The sequence below is a fragment of the Lampetra fluviatilis genome, chromosome 65 (assembly GCF_964198595.1).
Source record: "Lampetra fluviatilis chromosome 65, kcLamFluv1.1, whole genome shotgun sequence".
In the NCBI taxonomy this organism is placed as follows: Eukaryota; Metazoa; Chordata; class Hyperoartia; order Petromyzontiformes; family Petromyzontidae; genus Lampetra; species Lampetra fluviatilis.
The window spans coordinates 6,114,663-6,137,693 of record NC_136339.1 but is presented as its reverse complement, the minus strand read 5'-3'; the positions used below and the strand labels follow the sequence as shown (position 1 = coordinate 6,137,693).

Below are 23,031 nucleotides of genomic sequence, written 5' to 3'. Positions count from 1 at the left end.
GAATGGACAGGAGTAAAGTTGGACTTACGAACAAATCGACGTACGAACGGACCTCTGGAGCCTAATACGATCGTAAGTAGACGAGTCCCCGTAGTTTAACCGTTTTTAGTTTAGCTTTCTGAAAATGAGCTACATACCTCGCGCGCGCAGTCCTCCAACTGGCTCTGCACATCGTGGATCCGTCGTTTCAGCTCCTCCACCACCGCCACCAGCTGGGCCCTCCTCACGTCCAAGCGCATCACTTCCTGCCGGTGCTCCGCCCCTCGCCGCATCACTTCCTGCTCGAGCCCCACCTCCCGGCGCATCACCTCCTGCTTCCGTTCCGCCAACTTCAACCTCGCCTCCTGTCTGGGCGCCCTGCGGGATTGTTCGGGCGGGCTCGGTGCTCTGTCGTACGACGACATGGTCTGGATGTAGCCCTGAAAAATACGAGAGGAAAAAACGGGGGGTGGAGGGAAATAATAATAATATGCTAAATTCCTCTTGATATGCAAATTCCTTTGTAAAGGCGCTCTTCCCCCTCCCACCCAGCAGCTTAAATATACGCTGCCAAGCCTGGTGGTGTTCATTCAGACGCTGTCTTTCCGACAGACCTGGTTCTTCACCTGAGGACGGCTGCTTGCGTTGTGACCGAAACGTCGTGAGAATTATTTTATTATGTTTTATATTTATTATTTTATTATTTCCCTTCTATGTGACTTTACCGAAAGAACCAATAAGAATAATAAACAACATTAAGATTTGTTTAACATGTAGGCTTTCGCAAGCAATATCATCCACAATAGAGGTTTTTTGGGTTAGATCGCGTAAATATATAAATGTTGTGTCATTAAGCCCACCACCACCCGACACAGCCTACTAGTAAGGGTTTGTCACGTAAACAGATCTGGCTGTCGCCTGATGATGCCGGTTGTAATTACTGGCGAAACGTTGTACTCAGTTTGTAAATGTTGTGGCTTTGCTCTCCAACACACCGGCTAGTGCTGTACTAGTATACTACACTATACACTACACTTATACACTGCACTATACACTACACTATACACTAGTGTTGTACTGGTAACGAATTGGCACGTTCTGTTTACGGGACAAACCTTACTAGTTGGCTGTGTCGGCCGGTGGTGGGTTTAATGACACATTAGCGCGCTGTGCCAGGAGCCCGCCGGCCTGAGTTCGATTCCCGCTCGCGGCCAACACCATTGGCGATTATCTGAACCGGTCCTTGGCCTCCGCGACGTGGGCTCAACCGCAAATGAGTAGCTGGTGCGGTGTGTGGTCAATGTGATGCCGCAGCCGCGAAGCCACTCTGCGGGCGCCCCACCGACGACCCCACCACCTCCAAGCGACGGGGCCGACGCTGCTTCCCCCTCACCAACCCTCCACAACGAACACACACACACCCACATAGAGCCTCGCCGGGAAGTCACCTGGCCCACAGGTTTTCACCCAGGAGCCCCCCTTGTAGGGGGGGGAACATTCTCCACGGTTTTCCCTGAGGCCAGGGAATTGACCGAGGCTTTCCCCCAGGCTGAATTACACTGCGGCGCCGTGTAATTCAGCCGGTTGCGAGCGAGGGCGTATTTACCCACGTGTTTGCGCGCGCCCATGTGTGTTCACTCAGGGCTTAACACGCATGCCTTATCATCGGTAGCGTACTGTTGCCCTGGGAATTAACGAGCAGGCCCTCTGGTCGCTGATTCTCTATCGCACGTGATGTGCGGGGGGCGGCAGCGCAGCGTCGACGGTACACGCGGCGCGGGTGTCACGCAGTGATACATCGACGAGCGTGTATCCCGCGCCTGCAGCTTGATTAATGAGTTGCGAGCCGGAGCGGTGATGTAATCAGTGTTGATGCAACGGGTTGAAGCCCTGCCAGCAACAAGCGCCGATTAATTAATCGCTCCCGAACGGCTGCGACGGCCAATAAAACAATATTACGTAAAAGGGAAATAATAAAATAATAAAAATAAAACGTAATAAAATACAATTCTCACGACGTTTTGGCCACAACGCAAGCAGCCGTCCTCAGGTGAAGAACAGGTCTGTCTTTCCGACAGACCTGTTCTTCACCTGAGGACGGCTGCAGGGATTCATATTCTTGGTTCTTTCGGTAAAGTCACGTAGAAGGGAAATAATAAAATAATAATAAAATAATAAAAGTCCAGGCCAGAATTTTTTTTTTGTTGACCAGTGTTATTAATACTGGAGCAGGAATCTGATTACAATAACAAATAACGTAAAACCATCAGAGGAGTGCAAAGTGTAAGAAGGTTAAACAAATCACTCAAACTAAAATCCATAAATGAAACCAAACTAATTTTTATCTTACCACGCAAAGCCCACTGAGCCATTAGCTTCTTTTTCAGAAGCGACCTGGCCACAAATGAAAGCTGAACAAGAGGTAGGCAGAAGCAGAGGTGGGCTACGGTGGCCCAAAGAGCCGAAAAAGAGAGATGGCGCAAGACGGGGCAGCGTGGAGCAGAGGTCGCAAACGGGTTTTGATTCCTTACCCGTACCCGGCCGCACCAGGGTTTCAAACGGGTACCCGTACCTGTACCCGGCCGGGTATGGGTACCCGTACGCTACCCGTACCCGTACCCTACCCGAAATGAGTGACAAACGGTTACTCACCAGTGACTCACGGCCTACCCATACCCGGCCGCACCAGGGTCGCAAACGGGTACTCGTACCCGGCTGGGGACGGGTAGTCGGGTATCGGGTAGGGTACGGGTATCGGGTACCCGGTTGCGACCTCTGGCGTGGAGAAGGTTGCCAATGGCTGCGGAAGGTCCCCGCATGAGTGGGTCAGACGCGTGGAAGAAGGAGGAGGAGAAATACAGTAAAACCTCGCAATCTGATCATTCGTAATCGGGGATGATTCGCCACGGCTGCGCTCTCGCCATATACGCGGCGCATCAGTAATTCGCCACGAGCCGAATCGTCCAATCTGGGCATGGCGCGTGGAGCGATGTCGCGCGCCACGACCTAAACGACGACCCGGTCTGGTGGCGGCGAGCATGGTAAGCGTGGTGAGCGTGGTGAAGCGTGGTGAGCGTGGTGAAGCGTGGTGAGCGTGGTGAGCGTGGTGAACGTGGTGAGCGTCAGTGCGGACCCGTCGCTTTTGACTTTACCCTGTTGGTGCACTCGGTGCAAGCCCAACCCTCTCAAGAAATGTCGTCTACACCGAGTTCAAGAAGGGACAAAAGTATAAAATACCTTAATCTGCGAGACAAATCCAAAGTTTTGGATAGAATTGATGCAGGGAGTGTGTGTCGATGGGTACGGTGTGTGAAGAACTTGGAAAACAAATGTGGATTTTATTTTTGTATTGGGTCAGGAGAATCATTGTATATAATTCGGAATATTTGAGAATTCGGCAAGGCCAGACCCCCCCCCCCCCATATCTGTCGAATTAACAAGGGTTTAACTATACTCGAAACGTGTGACGTTGATTCTAAATTTGGAGAGAAAAGCCGGAGGACCCAGAAAAAAATCCACGCGACCACGGGGAAGAGAGAGAACCCACGACCTCCTGTATCCCAGGCGAAGTACTTAACATCTCCTAGCCACCGTTATGATGATGAGAGAGACAAAGACACCACAAACTCCAGATACACAGCAGGTATTAGGGTCAGGATCGAATGCACAATCTCCTGTATACCAGGCGAGGTGGTTAACATCTCCTAGCCACCGTGATGATGATGATAAGAGAGAAAGAGACACCACAAACTCCAGATATACAGCAGGCATCAGGGTCAGGATCCAATGCACGATCTCCTGTATACCAGGCGAGGTAGTTAACATATCATAGCCACCGTGGGATCGGACCCACGACCTCCTGTACACTAGGCGAGGTAGTTAACATATCATAGCCACCGTGGGATCGGACCCACGACCTCCTGTACACCAGGCGAGGTAGTTAACATCTCCTAGCCACTGTGGGATCGGACCCACGACCTCCTGTACACCAGGCGAGGTAGTTAACATCTCATAGCCACCACAGTGCCCCATTTACCTGACTGTCGGGGCAAGTGGCATTAGCGAGCACCTGTTAGGGCTGGCAATATGCACCAGCGAGTGCTGTGGCTCATGCATGTGCACACAGCACCAGGTAGTCGTTTGTGGCCGAGTCGACCTAGGGGAGACCCAGAATCGCTTCAGATAATTATCGTCACCGGCGTTGGTGGCCATGAGCGGGAATCGAACTTGGGCTCACGGGGGTTGGTGGGGCGGCTGTAACCACTGCGCCACCGCTCCCCACACACACACACGCACGCATCCAGCCACTTTGTAAAACAAACACGCTTCATTAAATAATAAAGTTACATATATATATAAATAACGGTGAGCAGCTGTTGACAAACTGGTCCGGTGACTCGGCAGGTCCCCCACTGTATTCGGAGTTACAGGCCACAGTCCACATCACCTCCCCGCAGCGTTTTCCCTTCGCAGGGGGGCGAGCCGTCGCACCACAGGTAGCACAACAACAACAACCGCCATTCGCCACTAAGTGGCGGTGACGTCACCACGACGCTTGTGCCAGGCCACGTGCACCTTGAGGCCACGTGAAGTGTCGAATGCCCGCCGGCAGGAGGTCACGGGGCAGACCCAGGTGCCACGGGTCGACTGACCGAGATGACCGAGACGAGTGGCTGATGCACCACCTGTGCCCCCTACTGTGCCAACTTGCTGTGCTTTAGCCACCCGGCGCTCCGCTCGTTGTTGTGAGCCTGATCAACGGCCCTCACCTCGTCCTGCGCGCTCTCCGTGCTGCTGCTGCATTCATCACGGCACCCTGTCGGTCCCTCTCCGCCTCCGCCTCCTCCTCCTCTCGTCGCCATCGTCACCGCGGTCCCTCCCATCTCCTCGCTGGCGTCGTCATGACGACTGTCATCTCCAGGGCTCTGAGCTGGGTGGGAGTGGAGACACGGCGACACGAAACGTCACGGGGACACGAATCGTCACGTTGACAATCGTCACGGGGACATGAAACGTCACGGCGACAATTGCCATGGCGACAATCGCCACGGCGACACGAATCGTCATGGCGACAATCGTCACGGGGACACGAATTGTCACGGCAACACCACCACTACCACCGCCACCATAAAACAAAGATCCCCGTAAAGCCTGTAACAGACTGTAGGGGCAAGTGCTGTTAGCGAGCAGCAGCAGCAGCACCTACGAAGGCCGGCACGGCACACGAGGGGGTGGGTGGCCAGCACCACGCCAGACTGCCTTTGTCTCCCCGGTGGCGATGTTCGCTACGCACCGGACCAGCTACTCATTTGAGGCTGAGCCCAACTTGCGGAGGCCCAGGACCGGTCCAGATAATCGCCAATGGTGTTTGGCCGCGAGCGGGAATCGAACTCCGGCCGGCGGGCTCCTGGCGCAGCGCGCTAACCGCAGCGCCACCGCTCCCCACAAGCCCTGGGAATGGTTGCTCCTCTCTCACGCTCACGAGGTCCATAACGGCCGCGTCGGTACCTGAGTCCACGGTTGCCATGGAGACCGGCGCCGGTGTAGCCATGGCGACGGGACGGGCCTCCTCACCGCTGCCGCCCCCCTCCGTCTTACCCATAATGCCGCGCAGGTCCGAGATGCTGCCCTTCTCGTGATACTCGGCGCAGAGGCTGAGGATCGTTTCCAGCCGCTGGCGCTCCTGCAGGGGCACAAGCAAGTCGCGAGCCGTGGTCAGTCCACTGCTGGATGACGGACGGATATGACCGATGCCCCTACCGGGAGGCAGAGGTCGCAAACGGGTTTTGATTCCTTACCCCATACCCGTACCCGGCCGCACCAGGGTCGCAAACAAGTACCCGTACCCGGCCGTACCCGTACCCTACCCGTACCCGGCCGGGTACGGGTAGGGTACGGGTATCGGGTGCCTGATTGCGACCTCTGGGATGAAGCCATGTTGCAGGCGCGGGTGGGTTGATTCTAGGAACTTGAATTGTGAGAAGAGACAAGACGTTGAGAAATGAGTGACATACAGTTACTCACCAGTGAGTGAGTGGGTGGGTGAGTGAGAGGATGGGTGGATGAGTGAGTGGGTTCGTGGATGAGTGGGTGGGTGGATGGGTGAGTGAGTGGGTGTGCGAGTGAGTAGGTGGGTGGGTGGATGGGTGAGTGAGTGGGTGGGTGAGTGAGAGGGTGGGTGAGTGAGTGGATGAGTGAGTGATTGGCTGCGTGAGTGAGGGGGTGGGTGAGTGAGTGGGTGGGTGAGTGAGTGAATGGGTGGGTGAGTTGGTAACTGTGTGAGTTGGTGACTTGGTGAGTGACTGGGTGAGTAAGTAGGTGGGTGGGTGAGCGAGCGAGCGAGTGGGTGAGTAGGTGGGTGGGTGAGTGAGAAAGCGAGTGGGTGAGTAGGTGGGTGGGTGAGTGAGTGAGCGAGTGGGTGAGTAGGTGGGTGGGTGAGTGAGTGAGCGAGTGGGTGGGTGAGTGAGCGAGTGTGTGGGTGGCTGGGTAAGTGAGTAGGTGGGTGAGTGAGTGAGTGGGTGGGTGAGCGAGTGGGTGGGTGGGTGAGCGAGTGGGTGGGTGAGCGAGCGGGTGAGTGAGCGAGCGAGCGAGCAAGCGAGCGCGCTTGGCAACCGCGATATGCAAAACAACACAAGCACACGGTGATTCTTCGCAGTGGGGTGGTGGTGGCGGCGGTGGTGGTGGCGGTGAAACTATCCAGGAACGGCCGTGTAAACTTTACACAGAGGCCTTTAAAAGGTGGTTTACGCGTCCCCAGCTGGGTAACGTAAACCTTGCCGGAGAGTTCGTCGCATTGCGACCCAGCGGCGTCGTTTCAGCAGGACTCACTCGGCCCACACCACGAAGGGGCTTGGGTTCGATTCCCGATCTCGGGCGCCTCTGAGTGGAGTTTTCTGTGCGTCTCTACCCCTGTTCTACAGGAGAGTACGAGTGAGTGGCGTTCGTATGATCCCCCCCCCCCCCCCTGTTCTACAGAGTGAGTGGAGTTTGAATGATCTTCCCCTGTTCTACAGAGTGAGTGGAGTTTGTGTGATCTCCCCCTGTTCTACAGAGTGAGTGGAGTTTGTATGATCTCCCCCTGTTCTACAGAGAGTCAGTAGAGTTTATGTGATATCCCCCTGTTCTACAGAGTGAGTGGAGTTTGTACGATCTTTTCCTGTTCTACAGAGTGAGTGAGTGGCGTTCATATGTTCTCCCCCCTGTTCTACAGATAGTCAGTGGAGGTTGTATGAGTGATTGAGTGAGTGTGGGTGAGTGAGTGAGTGGAGTTTGTATGATCTCCTCCTGTTCTACAGAGTGAGTGAGTGGTGTTTGTATTATCCGCCCCTGTATGAGTGAGTGTGAATGAGTGAGTGGAGTTTGTATGAGTGAGTGAGTGTGGGTGAGTGAGTGGAGTTTGTATAAGTGAATCCGAGTGAGTGTGAATATTATAGGATTAACGACACTACATTTATTTTATGCGACCTCACCCAAACCCCCCCCCCCATTATGGATATTGGTCGCGAGAGCCCTACTTAAGGCGACGCGTCAATATGAGTATGTGCGTCGAACTTCTTTCACACCCTACGTCGCCCACAGCATCGAGCGGTGGCCGTGGCGTGGCGAGCAGCACGCTGCCTTAGCGGTTTCGGCCTGGCGACGATGGCGGGCAGGCGTGCGTACGGTTACGCTGGTTGTGGCTGTACCATGGTGTGGGTTGGGCAGAGATGGAGACCAAAGGTCGCAAACGGGTTTTGATTCCTTACCCGTACCCGGCCGCACCAGGGTCGCAAACGGGTACCCGTACCCGGCCGCACCAGGGTCGCAAACGGGTACCCGTACCCGGCCGGGTACGGGTAGCCGGCCGGGTACGGGTACGATCACACAGACGTTACTGTCACAACGCAACTGGAAAGTCAACTATTTATCTTTTTCAATGGTACAGGATTTTTGGGTTATATCAGGTAAATATATCAATGTGTCGTTCGACCCGCCGCCACCAATTTAGTGAGGTTTGTCACATAAACAGAACGTGGCAATCTCGATTTGAAGCTTTCGTGACTGCAGGAAACCATACTCTTTGTTTATTTTCGGTAAAGTCACTTAGGTAGAAAATAAAATCAAACAGAACGTGACAATTCGTCGCTAGTTCAGCACTAACTGGCTGTGTGTTGGAGAGCCAAGCCACAACATTTACAATCTGAGTACGACGTTTCGCCAACAATTACCACCACGCGACCACGGGGAGGGAGAGACGCAAACTCCAAATATACAGCAGCAGGCGTCAGTTGGGATCGAACCCACGACCTCCTGTAGATCAGGCGAGGTAGTTAACATCTCCTAGCCACCGTGATGATGATGATGAGAGAGACACGCAAACTGCAAATATACAGCAGCAGCAGGCGTCAGGGTCGGGATCGAACCCACGACCTCCTGTAGACCAGGCGAGGTAGTTAACATCTCCTAGCCACCGTGATGATGATGAGAAAGAGACACGCAAACTCCAAATATACAGCAGCAGCAGGCGTCAGGGTCGGGATCGAACCCACGACCTCCTGTAGACCAGGCGAGGTAGTTAACATCTCCTAGCCACCGTGATGATGACGAGAGAGACGCAAACTCCAAATATACAGCAGCAGGCGTCAGGGTCGGGATCGAACCCACGACCTCCTGTAGACCAGGCGAGGTAGTTAACATCTCATAGCCACCGTGATGATGATGAGAAAGAGACACGCAAACTCCAAATATACAGCAGCAGCAGGCGTCAGAGTTGGGATCGAACCCACGACCTCCTGTAGACCAGGCGAGGTGGTCAACATCTCATAGCCACTGCAGCTCTTCCGTGTAAACAAAGGTCCCCAGTATAGCCTTAACAAACTGTCAGGGCAAGTGCTGTAAGCGAGCACCTATGAAGACCGGCACGGCACACGAGGGAGTGGGTGGTGAGCAACGCGCCCGGCCGCCTTTGTCTCCCCAGTGGCGATGTTTACTACACACTGCACCAGGCACTAATTTGAGGCCGAGCAGACCTAGGGGAGGCCCACCAGGACCAGTTCAGATTATCGTCACCGGTGTTTGATGGTGGTGGTGGTTCCGTGAGAGGGAATTGAACTCAGCGTGCTAACCACTGCGCCACCGCTCCCAACGTACACACACACCACACATACAATATAGTACACACACACACACCACACATACAATATAGTACACACACACCACACATACAATATAACACACACACACCACACATACTACCATATAGTACACACACACACCACATACAATATAGTACACACACACCACATACAATATAGCACACACACACCAGACTGCCTTCAAAGGTTTACACAGTACACGTTGGTGAGTGGCGTGGTGAGTAGCGTGGTGAGTGGCATGGTGAGTGGCGTGGTGAGTGAGTGGCGTGGTGAGTGAGGGGTGAGTGGCGTGGTGAGCGGCGTGGTGAGCGGCGTGGTGAGTTCCTTATTTTAGGCATTCCCACCCATTGAGCGTGCCTTGCCCACGTGTGTGTGAATGTGTGTGTGTGAATGTGTGTGAGTCAGTATGTGTGTGTGAATGTGTGTGTCAGTGTGTGTGTGTCAGTGTGTGTGTGTCGGTGTGTGTGTGTCGGTGTGTGTGTGAATGTGTGTGTGCCAGTGTGTGTGTGTCGGTGTGAGTGTGTGTCAGACGTGTGTGTGTGTGGTTGATGTGTAATCACCTTTGTGCCAAGAATGAATTCAACATTTTCCCCGTGAGTCACTGTCTGTAGAGTAATGTGTGTGTCTGTCGGTATGTGTGTGTCGGTATGTGTGTATGTCAGTGTGTGTGTCAGTCTATGTGTTCGCGTGTGTGTGTGTCAGTGTGTGTATGTCGGTGTGGGTGGGGAGCGGTGGTGCAGTGGTTAGCGCTACGCTGCGCTACGAACCCGGCGACCCGAGTTCGATTCCCGCTCGCGGCCAACACCGGTGACGATTATCTTAACCGGTCCTGGGCCTCCCCTAGGTCGACTCAGCCTCAACATGAGTACCCGGTGCGGTGTGTAAACATCGCCACTGGGGAGACAAAGGCGGCCGGGCGTGGTGCTGGCCACCCACCCCCTCGTGTGCCGTGCCGGCCTTCATAGGTGCTGCTCGCTTACAGCACTTGCCCCTACAGCCTGTTGAGGCTATAAGGGGACTCTTTATCTTTGTCTTGTGAGTGTAAACGTGTGTATTGTTAATGTACAGAGTGTATTGTCTGTGAGCAATGTGTCTGGTGAGCATCGTGTGTGTATGTATGTGTGTGTGATGTGTGTGTGTATGTGTTTGTGTCTTGGGTGCATGTGTGTGCGTGTGGCTGGTGTCTTTGAAATGTTGTGTGTATGTGTGTGTGTGTCTGATGTGTGTGTCTTTGTATGTATGCATATGGGTGTCTGGTGTATGTCGTCAGTATTTCAAGTATTTGCGTGTTGTGATTGTACAGAGTGTGTTCGTGTGTGTGTGTGCCATGTGTGTGTCATGTGTGTCAGGTGTGTGTGTGTGTGCGTGCCATGTGTGTGTGATGTGTGTGTGATGTGTGTGTGTGATGTGTGTGATGTGTGTGTGTGTGGTGTGTGTGGTGTGTGGTGTACATGCGTGCGTGTGTGGTGTGTGTGTGTGATGTGTGTATGTGGTATGAGTGTGGGAGTGTGTGAGTGTGTGAGTGTGTAGTATGAGTGTGTGTATGTGTGGTATGAGTGTGTGAGTGTGTGTGTGTAAGACCCCTTCAGCAAGACCCCATGATACAGTGCATACCTGTAAGCCCGCAAAGTCTGTAAGGATGGCTATTGCCTTTGTGTGTGTCACACGTGTGTGTGTGTATAACCACAAGCGTGTCACACGTGTGTGTGTGTGTCACACGTGTGTGTGTGTAAAAACACAAGTGTGTCACACGTGTGTGTGTGTGTATGAGTCTGTGTTCGTGTGTGTGAGTGTGTTAGTGTGTGTGCTAGTGAGTGTGTGTTAGTGTGTGTGTGTGTTAGTGTGTGTTAGTGTGAGTGTGTGTGTATGAGTCGGTGTTCGTGTGTGTGTGTTAGTGTGTGTGTTAGTGAGTGTGTATTAGTGAGTGTGTTAGTGAGTGTGTGAGTGTGTTAATGAGTGTGTGAGTGTGTTAATGAGTGTGTGTGCTAGTGAGTGAGTGTGTGTGTGCTAGTGAGTGTGTGCTAGTGAGTGTGTGTTAGTGTGTGTGTGTTAGTGAGTGTGTTTTAGTGTGTGTGTGTTTTAGTGTGTGGGTGTTAGTGAGTGTGTGTTAGTGTGTGTGTGTGTTAGTGTGTGTGTGCTAGTGAGTATGTGTTAGTGTGTGTGTGGTAGTGAGTGAGTTAGTGTGTGTGTGCCAATGCGTGAGTGTGTGTTAGTGTGTGTGTTATTGAGTGAGTGTGTGTTAGTGTGTGTGTTAGTGTGTGTGTTAGTGAGTGTGTGTGTGCTAGTGAGTGTGTTAGTGAGTGTGTGTGTGCTAGTTAGTGAGTGTGTGTGTGTGTTAGTGTGTGTTAGTGTCTGTGTGTTAGTGTGTGTTAGTGTGTGTGCTAGTGTGTGTGTGTTAATGTGTGTGTTAGTGTGTGTGTTAGTGAATGTGTGTGCTAGTGAGTGAGTGTGCTAGTGTGAGTGTGTGTTAGTGTGTGTGTGTTAGTTAGTGTGTGTGTTAGTATGTGTTAGTGTGTGTGCTAGTGTGTGTGTGCTAGTGAGTGTTAGTGTGTGCTAATGTGTGAGTGTGTTAGTTAGTGTGTGTGTGTTAGTTAGTGTGTGTGTTAGTGTGTTAGTGCTAGTGTGTGAGTGTGTGACTCACCCGGAAGAGCGAGATGCGAGTGTGAAGCGAAGTGGTGGGAGCGGAGATACTTTGAGCAGTGGGCGGGGCCACGCAGACCCATTCACACACTCACACACTCACATTCACACACTCACACACATTCACACTCTTACACACTCACTAACACACACTTACACACACATACACACATACACATACTCTCACACACACACACTCTTACACACTCACTAACACACACTTACACACTCACACACTCTTACATACTCACACTAACACACTTACATACACATTAACACACACTCACTCTTACACTAACACACACTCTCACACACACACACTAACACACACATTAACACATTCACACACACACTCACTAACACACACTAACACACACACACTAACACACACTCACTCACTACCACACACACACACTAACACATATACACACTAACACACACTAACACACACACTCAACCACACACACACACACTAACACACACACTCAAACACACACACACACACTAACACACACACGCACGCACACACACATACACACACACGCACGCACACACGCGTACACGCACGCGCACACACACAAGCACACGCACACACAAGCACACTAACACACACGCACGCACGCACATACACACACCCTCACACTAACACACACTAACACACACTAACACACACACACATTCCACCTCTGAACGCAGCGCTTCTTCACCTTCACTGCAGCCTCGCGGGCTCGATGAGACGAAGTGGAGCTGTCAGTGGAGACAAATAAAATCTGCACTCCCCCCAGAAAGTGCATCTCGCTCCCCCAGGGCATGCGAGATACGCCGCAGGTGAAGAATAAGACGAAGACGAACTCACTGCTACAGATAGACGCAACCATTTCGTTTGTGTGCGGAGTGCTGTTGTATTGTCCTTCCACAGCACCTCCCCGATCAGCACGGTTGGCTAAGTACGGTGCGAAAGAAGTTCCACACACTCACACACACGACAGGAAGCCGCTGGGAGCGACGCTGCACTTTGACATCTGTACACAAATTCCGTCTTTAGTCCACGTGAGCTGCGTGCACTCCAGGTGAAGAAGCACCGACACATCGACGGGATGCGAACTAAGATCACCCCCCACCACCCCCACCCCCCCCCAACATCACCCAGATAACACCCCCCCACCATCCCCCCCCCACCACCCCCCCACCATCCCCCCCCCCACCATCCTCCCCCCCCACCATCCTCCCCCCCCACCACCCCCAACATCACCCCGAAACCCACCCCCCCCACCCCCAACATCACCCCGACACTGACCACCCCCCCCCCACGACCCCCCAGAGAGAGAGGGGGGGTGAGAGAGATAGGGAGGGGGTGAGAGAGTGGAGGGGATGAGAGAGAGGGGTAGGGGGTGAGAGAGAGGGTGGGGGGTGAGAGAGAGGGGGGGGGGTGAGAGAGGGGGGGGATGACAGAGAGGGGGATGAGAAAGAAAGGGGGGGTGAGAGATGGGGAGTGAGAGAAAGGGGGGGGGGGGTGAGAGAGAGAGGGGGGGGTGAGAGAGAGGGGGGGTGAGAGAGAGAAAAGGGGGGATGAGGGGGGGTGAGAGAGAGGGGGGGTGATAGAGATGATGACACAGCCGCGCCTCTGCTACGGGCAATTAAAATTGTCCTGAGCTCACCGCCTTGGGCGTCTGTGGTGTCGCTGTCATCATTCATAATTGAGGGGAGGGGGGGCAACTTAACTCACCACGGAAGCAAAGCTTCCACTCAATTAACTCGAGCCACGGGAGGTTGGAGGGTGGGGGGGGGGTCCAGCAACCTGCCCCTGCGAGATAAAAATGTGATACAGGTGTCTTGATGTTATGGGGTGGGAGGGCTACCGTTGGTTAATACTGGTTAGAACCTCCTGGTTACACCAGCCCACAGGGGATTATTGTGTCCGTCCGTCCGTCGTGTAGGGAGGGGCTGGGTTGGGAGGGGAGGATGGGGAGGGGCTGGGTGTGGAGGGTGAAGCTGGGTGGGGTTGGGCTGGGTGGGGAGGGTGGGGAGGGTAGGGCTGGGTGGGGCTGGGTGGGGGGTGGGAGGGGTGGAGGTGGGGCTGGGTGGGGGGTGGGGAGGGTGGGGCTGGGTGGGGGGTGGGAGGGGTGGGGTTGGGTGTGGAGGGGCTGGTCACCCCGTGGGGCCCTCATAAAACTCAACGTTTCACCTACTCACGCCGGCTTGTGCCCGCCCTCACAGTCGGGCATATTTGCGGAATACACCACGCCGCCGTTGACCCTGCAGGCCATTGACCGAGCAACCCAACGTTCCTACCAGCTCCCTCCGCAGGACAATGTGTTTATACCGCGAAGTATTGCGATGCCCTCTTCCGTGGGGGGCGAGTTTTACAAAAAAAAAGCGAATTAAGGAAGACGGAGAGCCATTTGTTGTTGTTCTCTCGTCTCGTTGTTGTTTTTGTTACCAAAATAGATCGCAGAGAGGGCCCGCATCACGCACGCGGAACTACACTTGTACACAGGCTACAGAAATGTCCTCTACTTAAGAACCTTCGACGTACGAACTTCCAGAGATACGGACAAACCTGTGTATCCCGTTGCCTGTTTGGACCGAGAGTCGTAAGTTCAACCGCCACGCAAAAGATGGCGATGGTGGTGGCATCTACATCTACAGAACATGAAGAACCAGTGGCATCTACATCTGCAGAACGTGAAGAACCAGTGGCTAAAACATCTGCAGAACATGACGAACCAATGGCATCTACATCTGCAGAAAGTGAAAAACCAGTGGCATCTACATCTGCAGAACATGAAGAACCAGTGGCATCTACATCTGCAGGAGATTACACAACTTTAAAGCCATTCCCCCCTGAGTGTGCACGCCGTACAACATGTTTTGGAATTGACAGAAGCAAAGTTGTACTTACGAACAAATCGACTTAAGAAAATAACTGTAGAACCTGACTAAGTATAGGAGTCCCTGTATACAGCAAGCCGACAACACACACAGAATTTCTGACTTCCATAAAACTAAACATGCCATGGAATAAATCGCGTCAACAGTCGGACTCTCGATTGTGAAAGTTGATCTGATTTGCGAATAAACCCACGGGCACCTGTGAGATTTTGACGCTTTAATAACTCGTGGGGATTTTTTACCCCTTCAGCCCAAATGAATAAACTAACAACAACAAAAGCAGTTATGCATTGTTATTCTTGGAAATGTGTTATTACCAGTCACATGGTGCTTAAACCGAACAAATATGTTGCTCTGGTTAATCCCAAATCCACGCCATCGCCTCTACAGTACAGTAGTTGCAATATCATAACAGTGGGTAGCAGAGTTTAATTGATGTTGATTGGCTGTGGCTCTGCTGTCATCCCAATCAGTGAGCTGAGTTTGATTGATGTTGATTGGCTGTAGCTCTGCCGTCATCCAATCGGTGAGCTGAGTTTGATTGATGTTTATTGGCTGTGGCTCTGCTGCCATCCAATCAGTGAGCTGAGTTTGATTGATGTTGATTGGCTGTAGCTCTGCCGTCATTCAATCGGTGAGCTGAGTTTGATTGATGTTTATTGGCTGTGGCTTCTGCTGTCAGCGAGTGCTGAATTTTTGTTCAGTGATTCATCCAATCGTTTATTTTGTGAGGTTATTTTACGAAACGGTGCCATGGCATCGAAACTGAAACGTAATCTATGCCTCTATGTTGAGCGGTTGTTGGTCTAACGCTGTTCGTGAGACTAGGCTCTAAAGCAGGGGTGGGGAACGTCCAGCCCGCGGGTCGTATGAGGCCCGTGAAATCATTTGGTCTGTTCCTGCCAAAATTCAATAAATCTAGGAGCAAACCTGGAAAAGCAGTTGCGAGTAGCAACTTGAAAAATTCTAGATTTGAAGTTTTCATGACTGCAAGGATCCATACTCTTTGGTGTTTTCGGTAAAGTCACGTAGGTAAAAAAAAAATGAAAACAACTAAATTAAATCACAAATTAAATAAAAAAAATGAAAACAACTAAATTAAATCACAAATTAAATAAAAAAAATGAAAACAACTCAATTAAATCACGACGTTTTGGAAGCAACACAAGCATCCGTCTGTTGTTTTCATTTTTTTTGTGATTTAACATCATCAATACCAGCTCACATCACACGCCTCGCCAAAGAGAAGCAGTTCCAGCCATCGCATTAGGGGCGAGTTAATGAAATGTCTGACCAAATATAACAGGCACATTTTTTTTAGCTAATAATTTTGCATGGCCCCGTGAATGATGTTATAAATATCCAAATGTCCCTTGGCCTAAAAAAAGCTTCTACACCCTGCTCTAAAGAAAGCAGTCTCTGTGGTGTGACCCAATCAGCTTCAAACACAATGCATCTGTAGGGGGCTGTCAGGGGAAGGATTCCCACCAAAAGGAAGGCGAAGTGGGATGGTGACAGTGGAAGGGGGGAGGAGCAGGCGAGGAGATACAAGAGAGAGAACGGGCGTGAAAGAGGTCAATCTAGCACGTGTCGTCATTGCCCACACTCATCCCCGTCTCGACTCACTAGCTTGTCTCCGTGCTCTCAACTGGCTCCCCATCGCCAGTAGGGTCACATACAAGACCGCCTGCCTCTGCCACAACGCCTTCATATCCGCCTGCCCGCCATACCTTTCTTCATTATTGACAACTTGCAGCTCAGCACACGGCAGATGCCTGCGCAGCGCGACTCACGACCTCCTCTTGATACCAAGATCCAGGATGGTCATCGTGTCTATACGCCGCTTCTCGGTGGCAGCCCCAACAGTCTGGAACGCCATCACCCCTCTGCACATTCGCAGCATCACCTCAATCGCCTCCTTCAAGACACACTTAAAAACTCACCTCTACAACCACGTGCTTTCGAGCGACTCTGAGCTCGGCTCCGCGCCTCTGAGTTGCGGCCACTACGTCTGCAAATTTGCGCGTGTTACAAATATAACTATTATTATTATAATTGGCGGATCGAGAAGGCTGGGGACGAGTGTGGACTGGGGGAAGCAATAAAAGACGACGACCTTGTGTCGGCTCTCCTTTACACATCATATACTAACCAGAGCACGTTTGTGTTTTCATCGCAAGCACGTGTTGTTAACGCAATGACACGATCCCTTGCAAAAAAGGTTTCTGTTTGGGGTTTTATCATCCGAACGCAACTGTTTTATCACGGTCAGCAAGGGTAAAAACTCTTCTTATTTTTCACATCCTAAACTGGAACACACACACACACAAGACAAAGATCCCCCGTGAAGCCTTCACAGACTGTTGGGGCAAGTGCTGTTTGTTTTGCGAGTGGAAGACAGCACCCATGGAAGAGGGGGGGTGGTGGTGGGTGGATAGTACCACGCCCGGCCGCCTTTTTCTTCCCCCCCCCACCCCAGCACCTCCGATTAGCACGTTTGAACTACGTACGGTGCAAAGGAAGTTCAACAAACTGGACATACAGAGTGGTAAAGGGTTACCACACACACCAGGTACTCATTTGACGCTGAGTCGACCTAGGGGAGGCCCAGGTAATCGTCGCCGGTGTTGTGTGGCCGTGAGCAGGAATCGACAAAGACAAAGGTCCCCCGTGTAGCCTGTAACAGACTGCTTGGGGCAAGTGCTGTTCGCGAGTAGCAGCAAGTGTGAAGGGTGTGGGGTGGATAACACTGGTCAACACACTTTTTATGGCATAAGGTATTCCAACGGCGTTAAGGTAATTTTGGGGTGCTGATTCTAAATCTGGCATCAGTTTTTTTCTATCACATCAGGTTTTTGAGATATAAAATATTGCATTTTCAATAAAAACTGCAGAAGACAAATATTAAATAAATGTGGATATCTACATAAAATGATATTATAAACACACTATCCTAAAAATACAGCACCATATTTAACACTAAAGCAGTCACTGACTCGCAACAACTTGCAATCATAAGTGACGGAGTTAATTTCGGGTAAAATCAATGAAAATGGGGTATGCCGATAGCATAAAAATGAGATGTGATAGAGCAAATCTGAGACCAGATTTGGAATCGGCACCCTGAAATTAGTCTAGAACAGCTGCAAAAGTCCAGGCCAGAATTTTTTTTTTGAGCAGTGTAATATATTATTTTACAATAAAAATCTATCAAATAATCGAAAATTTCAAGAAATTATTGTAATGTAATCATGACTGCGATTCGTTAATAATCATGATACTCCTCACTCCAAAGCGCTTCGTAGATTTTTTTATTTCCTTATATTTTATCTTTGTGTGAGTGAAAAAAACTAATCCTGGACGACAGAGTGATGTGACGGATCAGATTTGGAATCGGCACCCTTAAATTAATCTAGAACAGCTGCAAAAGTCCAGGCCAGAATTTTTTTTTTTGACCAGTGTAATCGTCACCGGTGCTGTTGACCGTGAGCGGGAGTCGAACTCGCGCGCACACGCCAACTCTCAAGCCCTCTCGACGTTGCGGCCCCCACTGTGGGTTGTGGCCGCTCCCGTGGGTTGTGGTCACCCCTGTGAATTGTGGCCGTGAGTTGGCACATCACGGGGTGGTGTGTGGGGCAGAGGTCGCAAACGGGTTTTGATTCCTTACCCGTACCCGTTCCCTACCCGTACCCTACCCGAAATGAGTGACAAACGGCTACTCACCAATGACTCACGGCCTACCCGTACCCGTACCCGACCGCACCAGGGTCGCAAACGGGTACCCGTACCTGGCCGGGTACGGGTAGCCGGGTATCGGGTACCCGGTTGCGACCTCTGGTGTGGGGTGGGCAAAGGCGGTGGCATCGGGTCAGGAGCCATCTCAGTCGGTCATGCCCGTGGGCGCCTGCCGGGCGTTCGGATACTTCACGTGGTGGCCTTAACGTGCACCTAGCCTGGCACAGGTTGCTGTTGGTGGTGGTGATGGTGCGCTGCATCCACTCTGCTCCCTGCCCTGCGTTGGGGCCGCACGCGAGTCACAGGGACAGGTGGCCAAACAATGGACAAAGGCAAACACGGCCTCAATTGATACGAGCAGATGTTTGTGTGTGTGTCTTGTGCGTGCGTGTCGATGTGTGTGTGTGTGTCCGTGTGTGTGTGCAAGTGTGGGTGTGTCCGCGTGTGCATGTCTGTGTGTGTGTATTGTGGGGAGCGGTGGTGTCGTGGTTAGCGCTACGAACCCGGTGACCCGAGTTCGATTCCCGCTCACGGTCAACACCGGTGACGATTATCTGAATCAATCGTGGGCCTCCCCTAGGTCGACTCAGCCTCAAATGAGTAGCTCGTGCGGTGTGTAAACATCGCCACTGTGGAGACAAAGGCGGTCGGGCGTGGTGCTGGCCACCCACCCCCTCGTGTACCGTGCCGGCCTTCATAGGTGCTCGCTAACAGCACTTGCCCCAGCAGTCTGTTAAGGATACACGGGAGATATTTGCGTACGCGTTGGAGAGTAGTGGTGCAGTGGTTAGCACCCTTGCACCACGATCGTGGCAACCCGAGTTTGATTCCCAGACACGGCCAACATCACATCGGTGGTGAGTGGCAATCTGCCAACCTGTCAACATTCGTACTCTGGAGACAAAGGCGGTCGGGCGTGGTTTTCCGACTACACCACCCCGCCGTGTGATGTGCCAACCTTGGCAACACCATAGTTGTCAACTCCTTATCAGCAGTGCCCCCTACCTTATTACGACCCAATTCAGACCGTATTGGTCACCCCGTGCCTCTTATACATCTCAAAGTTCATCCTGTAAAGTCCCATCGCAAGGGAGGAACCCAAACAAATAGACAACAATCTAAAAAAATGTGCCTGTATGGAAACGGTTGGATGCCGTATGGACCTGAAAACTCAATTTCCCTGTACAAGAATACATCTAAACCGTATGGGTTTGTCTGCTAGCCATGTGTATATTAGTTTGTAGCATTGTAGTATGTAGTAGTGTAGTGTATAGTGGTGTAGTAGTGTAGTGTATAGTGGTGTATTGTATAGTAGTAGGACCAATTCAGACCTTACTGGTCATCCCGTGCCCTTATAAATCTCAACGTTCAACCTCACCACTACACTATACACTACTATACACTACACTATACACTACACTATATACTACACTATATACTACACTACTACATACCTGTGAACCCCTTATCAGTGCCCTAGCTTATTAGAGACCAATTCTGACCTTATTGGTCACCCCGTGCCCCTATAAATCTCAACGTTCATTCTACAAAGTCCCATCGCAAGGGAGAAACACAAACAAATAGACACATTTTTTTGCCCGCATTGAAACCGCTGTACACCATATGGACCTGAAAACTCAATTTCCCTGCACAAGAACACGGGGTAAACCGTGTGGGTTGACAGGTTTGCGACACCGGGTAGCTGACGAGAAATATGCCGTCCGTTAGACCTGTGGTTCTTCTTAGGGGCCGTCCATAAATGACGTCACGCGATTTTTGACGATATTTGACCCCCCCCCTCGTCACACGGCGTCACAAAAAGTCAGACCCCCCCTCAAATATGACGTCACAAAGTTCTGCCTCCCCCCCCCAAAATAAAACATGCTTCAAATCGCTTTAAACTATTGTCATTGTAGCGCGTATTTAATGTAGCGCTGCACTCTGATGTTGTAGAAGAAAACATTTAAAAAGTATATTTAATTAAGTAGAACGTGTTGTCTATATTTATTTAAAGTTGCGCATTTTGATGTGACGTCACATTTCTCAAACCCACACCCCCTTCGTCACACATCGTCACAAATGTCTGACCCCCCCCCCTAAGGTGTGTGACGTCATTTATGGACGGCCCCTAAACAGAACGTGCCAATTCGTGACTAGGTACAGCACTAACCGGCGCGTTGGATTTGTGGGGGAAATAACTTCACAAATCTCTCTGTCGCCTGATGATGCCGGCTGTAATCACTCTGCAGCACTAACCGGCGGGCACTGTACAAGTTACGAAATTCTCACGCTCCGTTTGACGTGACAAACATCGCCGATTGGCTGCGTCGGGTGGTGGCGGGTTTAACGACACAACGTATTTATATTTACGTGGTGTCGTTAACGATTGCAATCCAAAGGGGCTTCCAAGGAAGAACTACAACTGTGTCCGAGGGTACACGTGTGTGAGACGAATTCAACGTAGAAATGGTGAAAGAAAATATTGTGTAATGGGAGGGGGTGAGATGACAGAGACCTCAGGATTGCTCTGAGGTCTGCCAAAACGTCTCCAGAAAAGAAAAAATTGCAAAGGAAAACGTCCCCACATCTGTAGGGCGATTCCGTAATTCCGCTCACTCAATACTCGCGCACACAGACACAACACAGACACAAAAAGATCAAAGATCCCCCGTATAGCCTCAACAGACTGTAGGGGAAAGTGCTGTTAGCGAGCACCTATGAAGGCCGCAACGGTACACGAGGGGGTGGGTGGCCAGCACCATGCCCGACCGCCTTTGTCAGACACACACACAGACACATAGACACACACACAGACACACAGACACACACACAGACACAGACACCCACACACAGACACACACACAGACACCCACACACAGACACACACAGACACACACACAGACACACACACACACAGACTGACACACACACAGACACAACACACACACTGACACACACACAGACACAACACACACACTGGCACACACACAGCCACACAGACACAACACATACATACACACTGACACACACACTGACACACACTGACACAACACAGACATAAATACTGACACACACATAGACACACACAGACACAACACAGACATAAATACTGACACACACACAGACACACACAGACATAAATACTGACACAGACACAACACACACACACAACACATACATACACACTGACACATACAGACACAAACATACACACTGACACACACAGACATAAATACTGACACAAACACAACACACACACAGACACAACACACACATAAATAAATACTGACACACACACACAACACATACATAAAAACAAGACAAAAACCCTATATCCCCCTATATCCTGAACAGACTGTAGGGGCAAGTGCTGTTAGCCAGCACCTATGAAGGCCGGCACGGCATACGAGGGGGTGGGTGGCCAGCACCACGCCCGGCCGTTTTTGTTCCCCCAGTTGCGATGTTTACACGATCACACCAGGTTCTCATTTGAGGCGGAGTTGACCTAGGGGAGGCCCAGGACCGGTTCAGATAATCGTCACTGGTGTTGGTCGTGAGCAGGAATTGAACTCGGGTCGCCAGGCTCTTAGCGCAGCGTTCTAACCGCTACACTACCACGCGAGCACACACGCGCACACGCACGCACACACGCGCACACGCGCACGCACACACGCGAACACACGCGCACGCACACACGCGCACGCACACACGCGCACGCACGCGCCACGCTCTCCCCTCCTGCCACTGATCACATCTGGCCACACATCTGCGAGTGAGCGTGCGAGAGAGAGGAAGATGTGAGACCCCACAGCTTTACCAGCCAGCGGATTCATATCCGCTGGAGGGGTTTTCGGTTGGCCCAACCGCATCCATCCGAGAGCCAAACACCAAGGCACCATAAAAAAAACCATTACGGATCATCAAAGGCCATCAAGGCCCATCACGGAACCATCACAGAACTTCCAAAGACCATCACGGAACCATCACAAAACTTCCAAAGACCATGACGGCCCATCACGGACCCATCACAGAACCATCACAGAACTTCCAAAGACCATGACGGCCCATCACGGAACCATCAAATAATCATCAAGGACCATAATAGATTAATTATCAAAGACCATCACGGACCCATCACGGACCCATCATGGAACCATCATGGAACAATCACATAATCATCAAAGACCTTCACGGACCATCACCGAACCATGACGGGACCATCACATAATCATCAAAGACCATCATGGATTATCAAAGACCATCACGGACCCATCACGGACCCATCACGGAACCATCAAAGACCATCACGGACCACCACAGACCCATCACGGGACCATCACGAAACCATCACAGACCCACCAACACAATCACAGAACCGGCCCCACCAAAGATCATCACGGAACCGGTTGAGGCATCGCTCACCGCGACCGACGTTGGCCGCGGCCAGACAAATCGAACTCGGTGTGCCGGGCTTTGGCGGCGCGCCGCGCCAACTGCCGTGCCATCGTTGCGCGCCTTGTCATGAACACAACAAACACAAAAGGTGGCTCTCGAGTGCAGCGACGGTGCGGCGACTCTCACCAGGCGCTCCGTCTCCTGCTCGCGGAGCCGCTCATCGCGGTGCCTGCGGTGGTACTGGCGCAGCTCCGAC

General features: G+C 51.7%; 1 protein-coding gene across 1 annotated transcript in view; it reads right to left on the bottom strand.

Annotated features, from left to right (window-relative positions):
• The window catches only part of LOC144952044 (pleckstrin homology-like domain family B member 2), a 72,602-nt gene that overhangs the window by 24,018 nt on the left and 25,553 nt on the right, over window positions 1–23,031 (bottom strand). Inside the window, 4 exon segments of the mRNA XM_078882435.1 lie at window positions 138–419; window positions 4,749–4,909; window positions 5,488–5,662; window positions 22,962–23,024. Of these exon segments, the coding sequence (XP_078738561.1) occupies window positions 138–419; window positions 4,749–4,909; window positions 5,488–5,662; window positions 22,962–23,024 (681 nt within the window).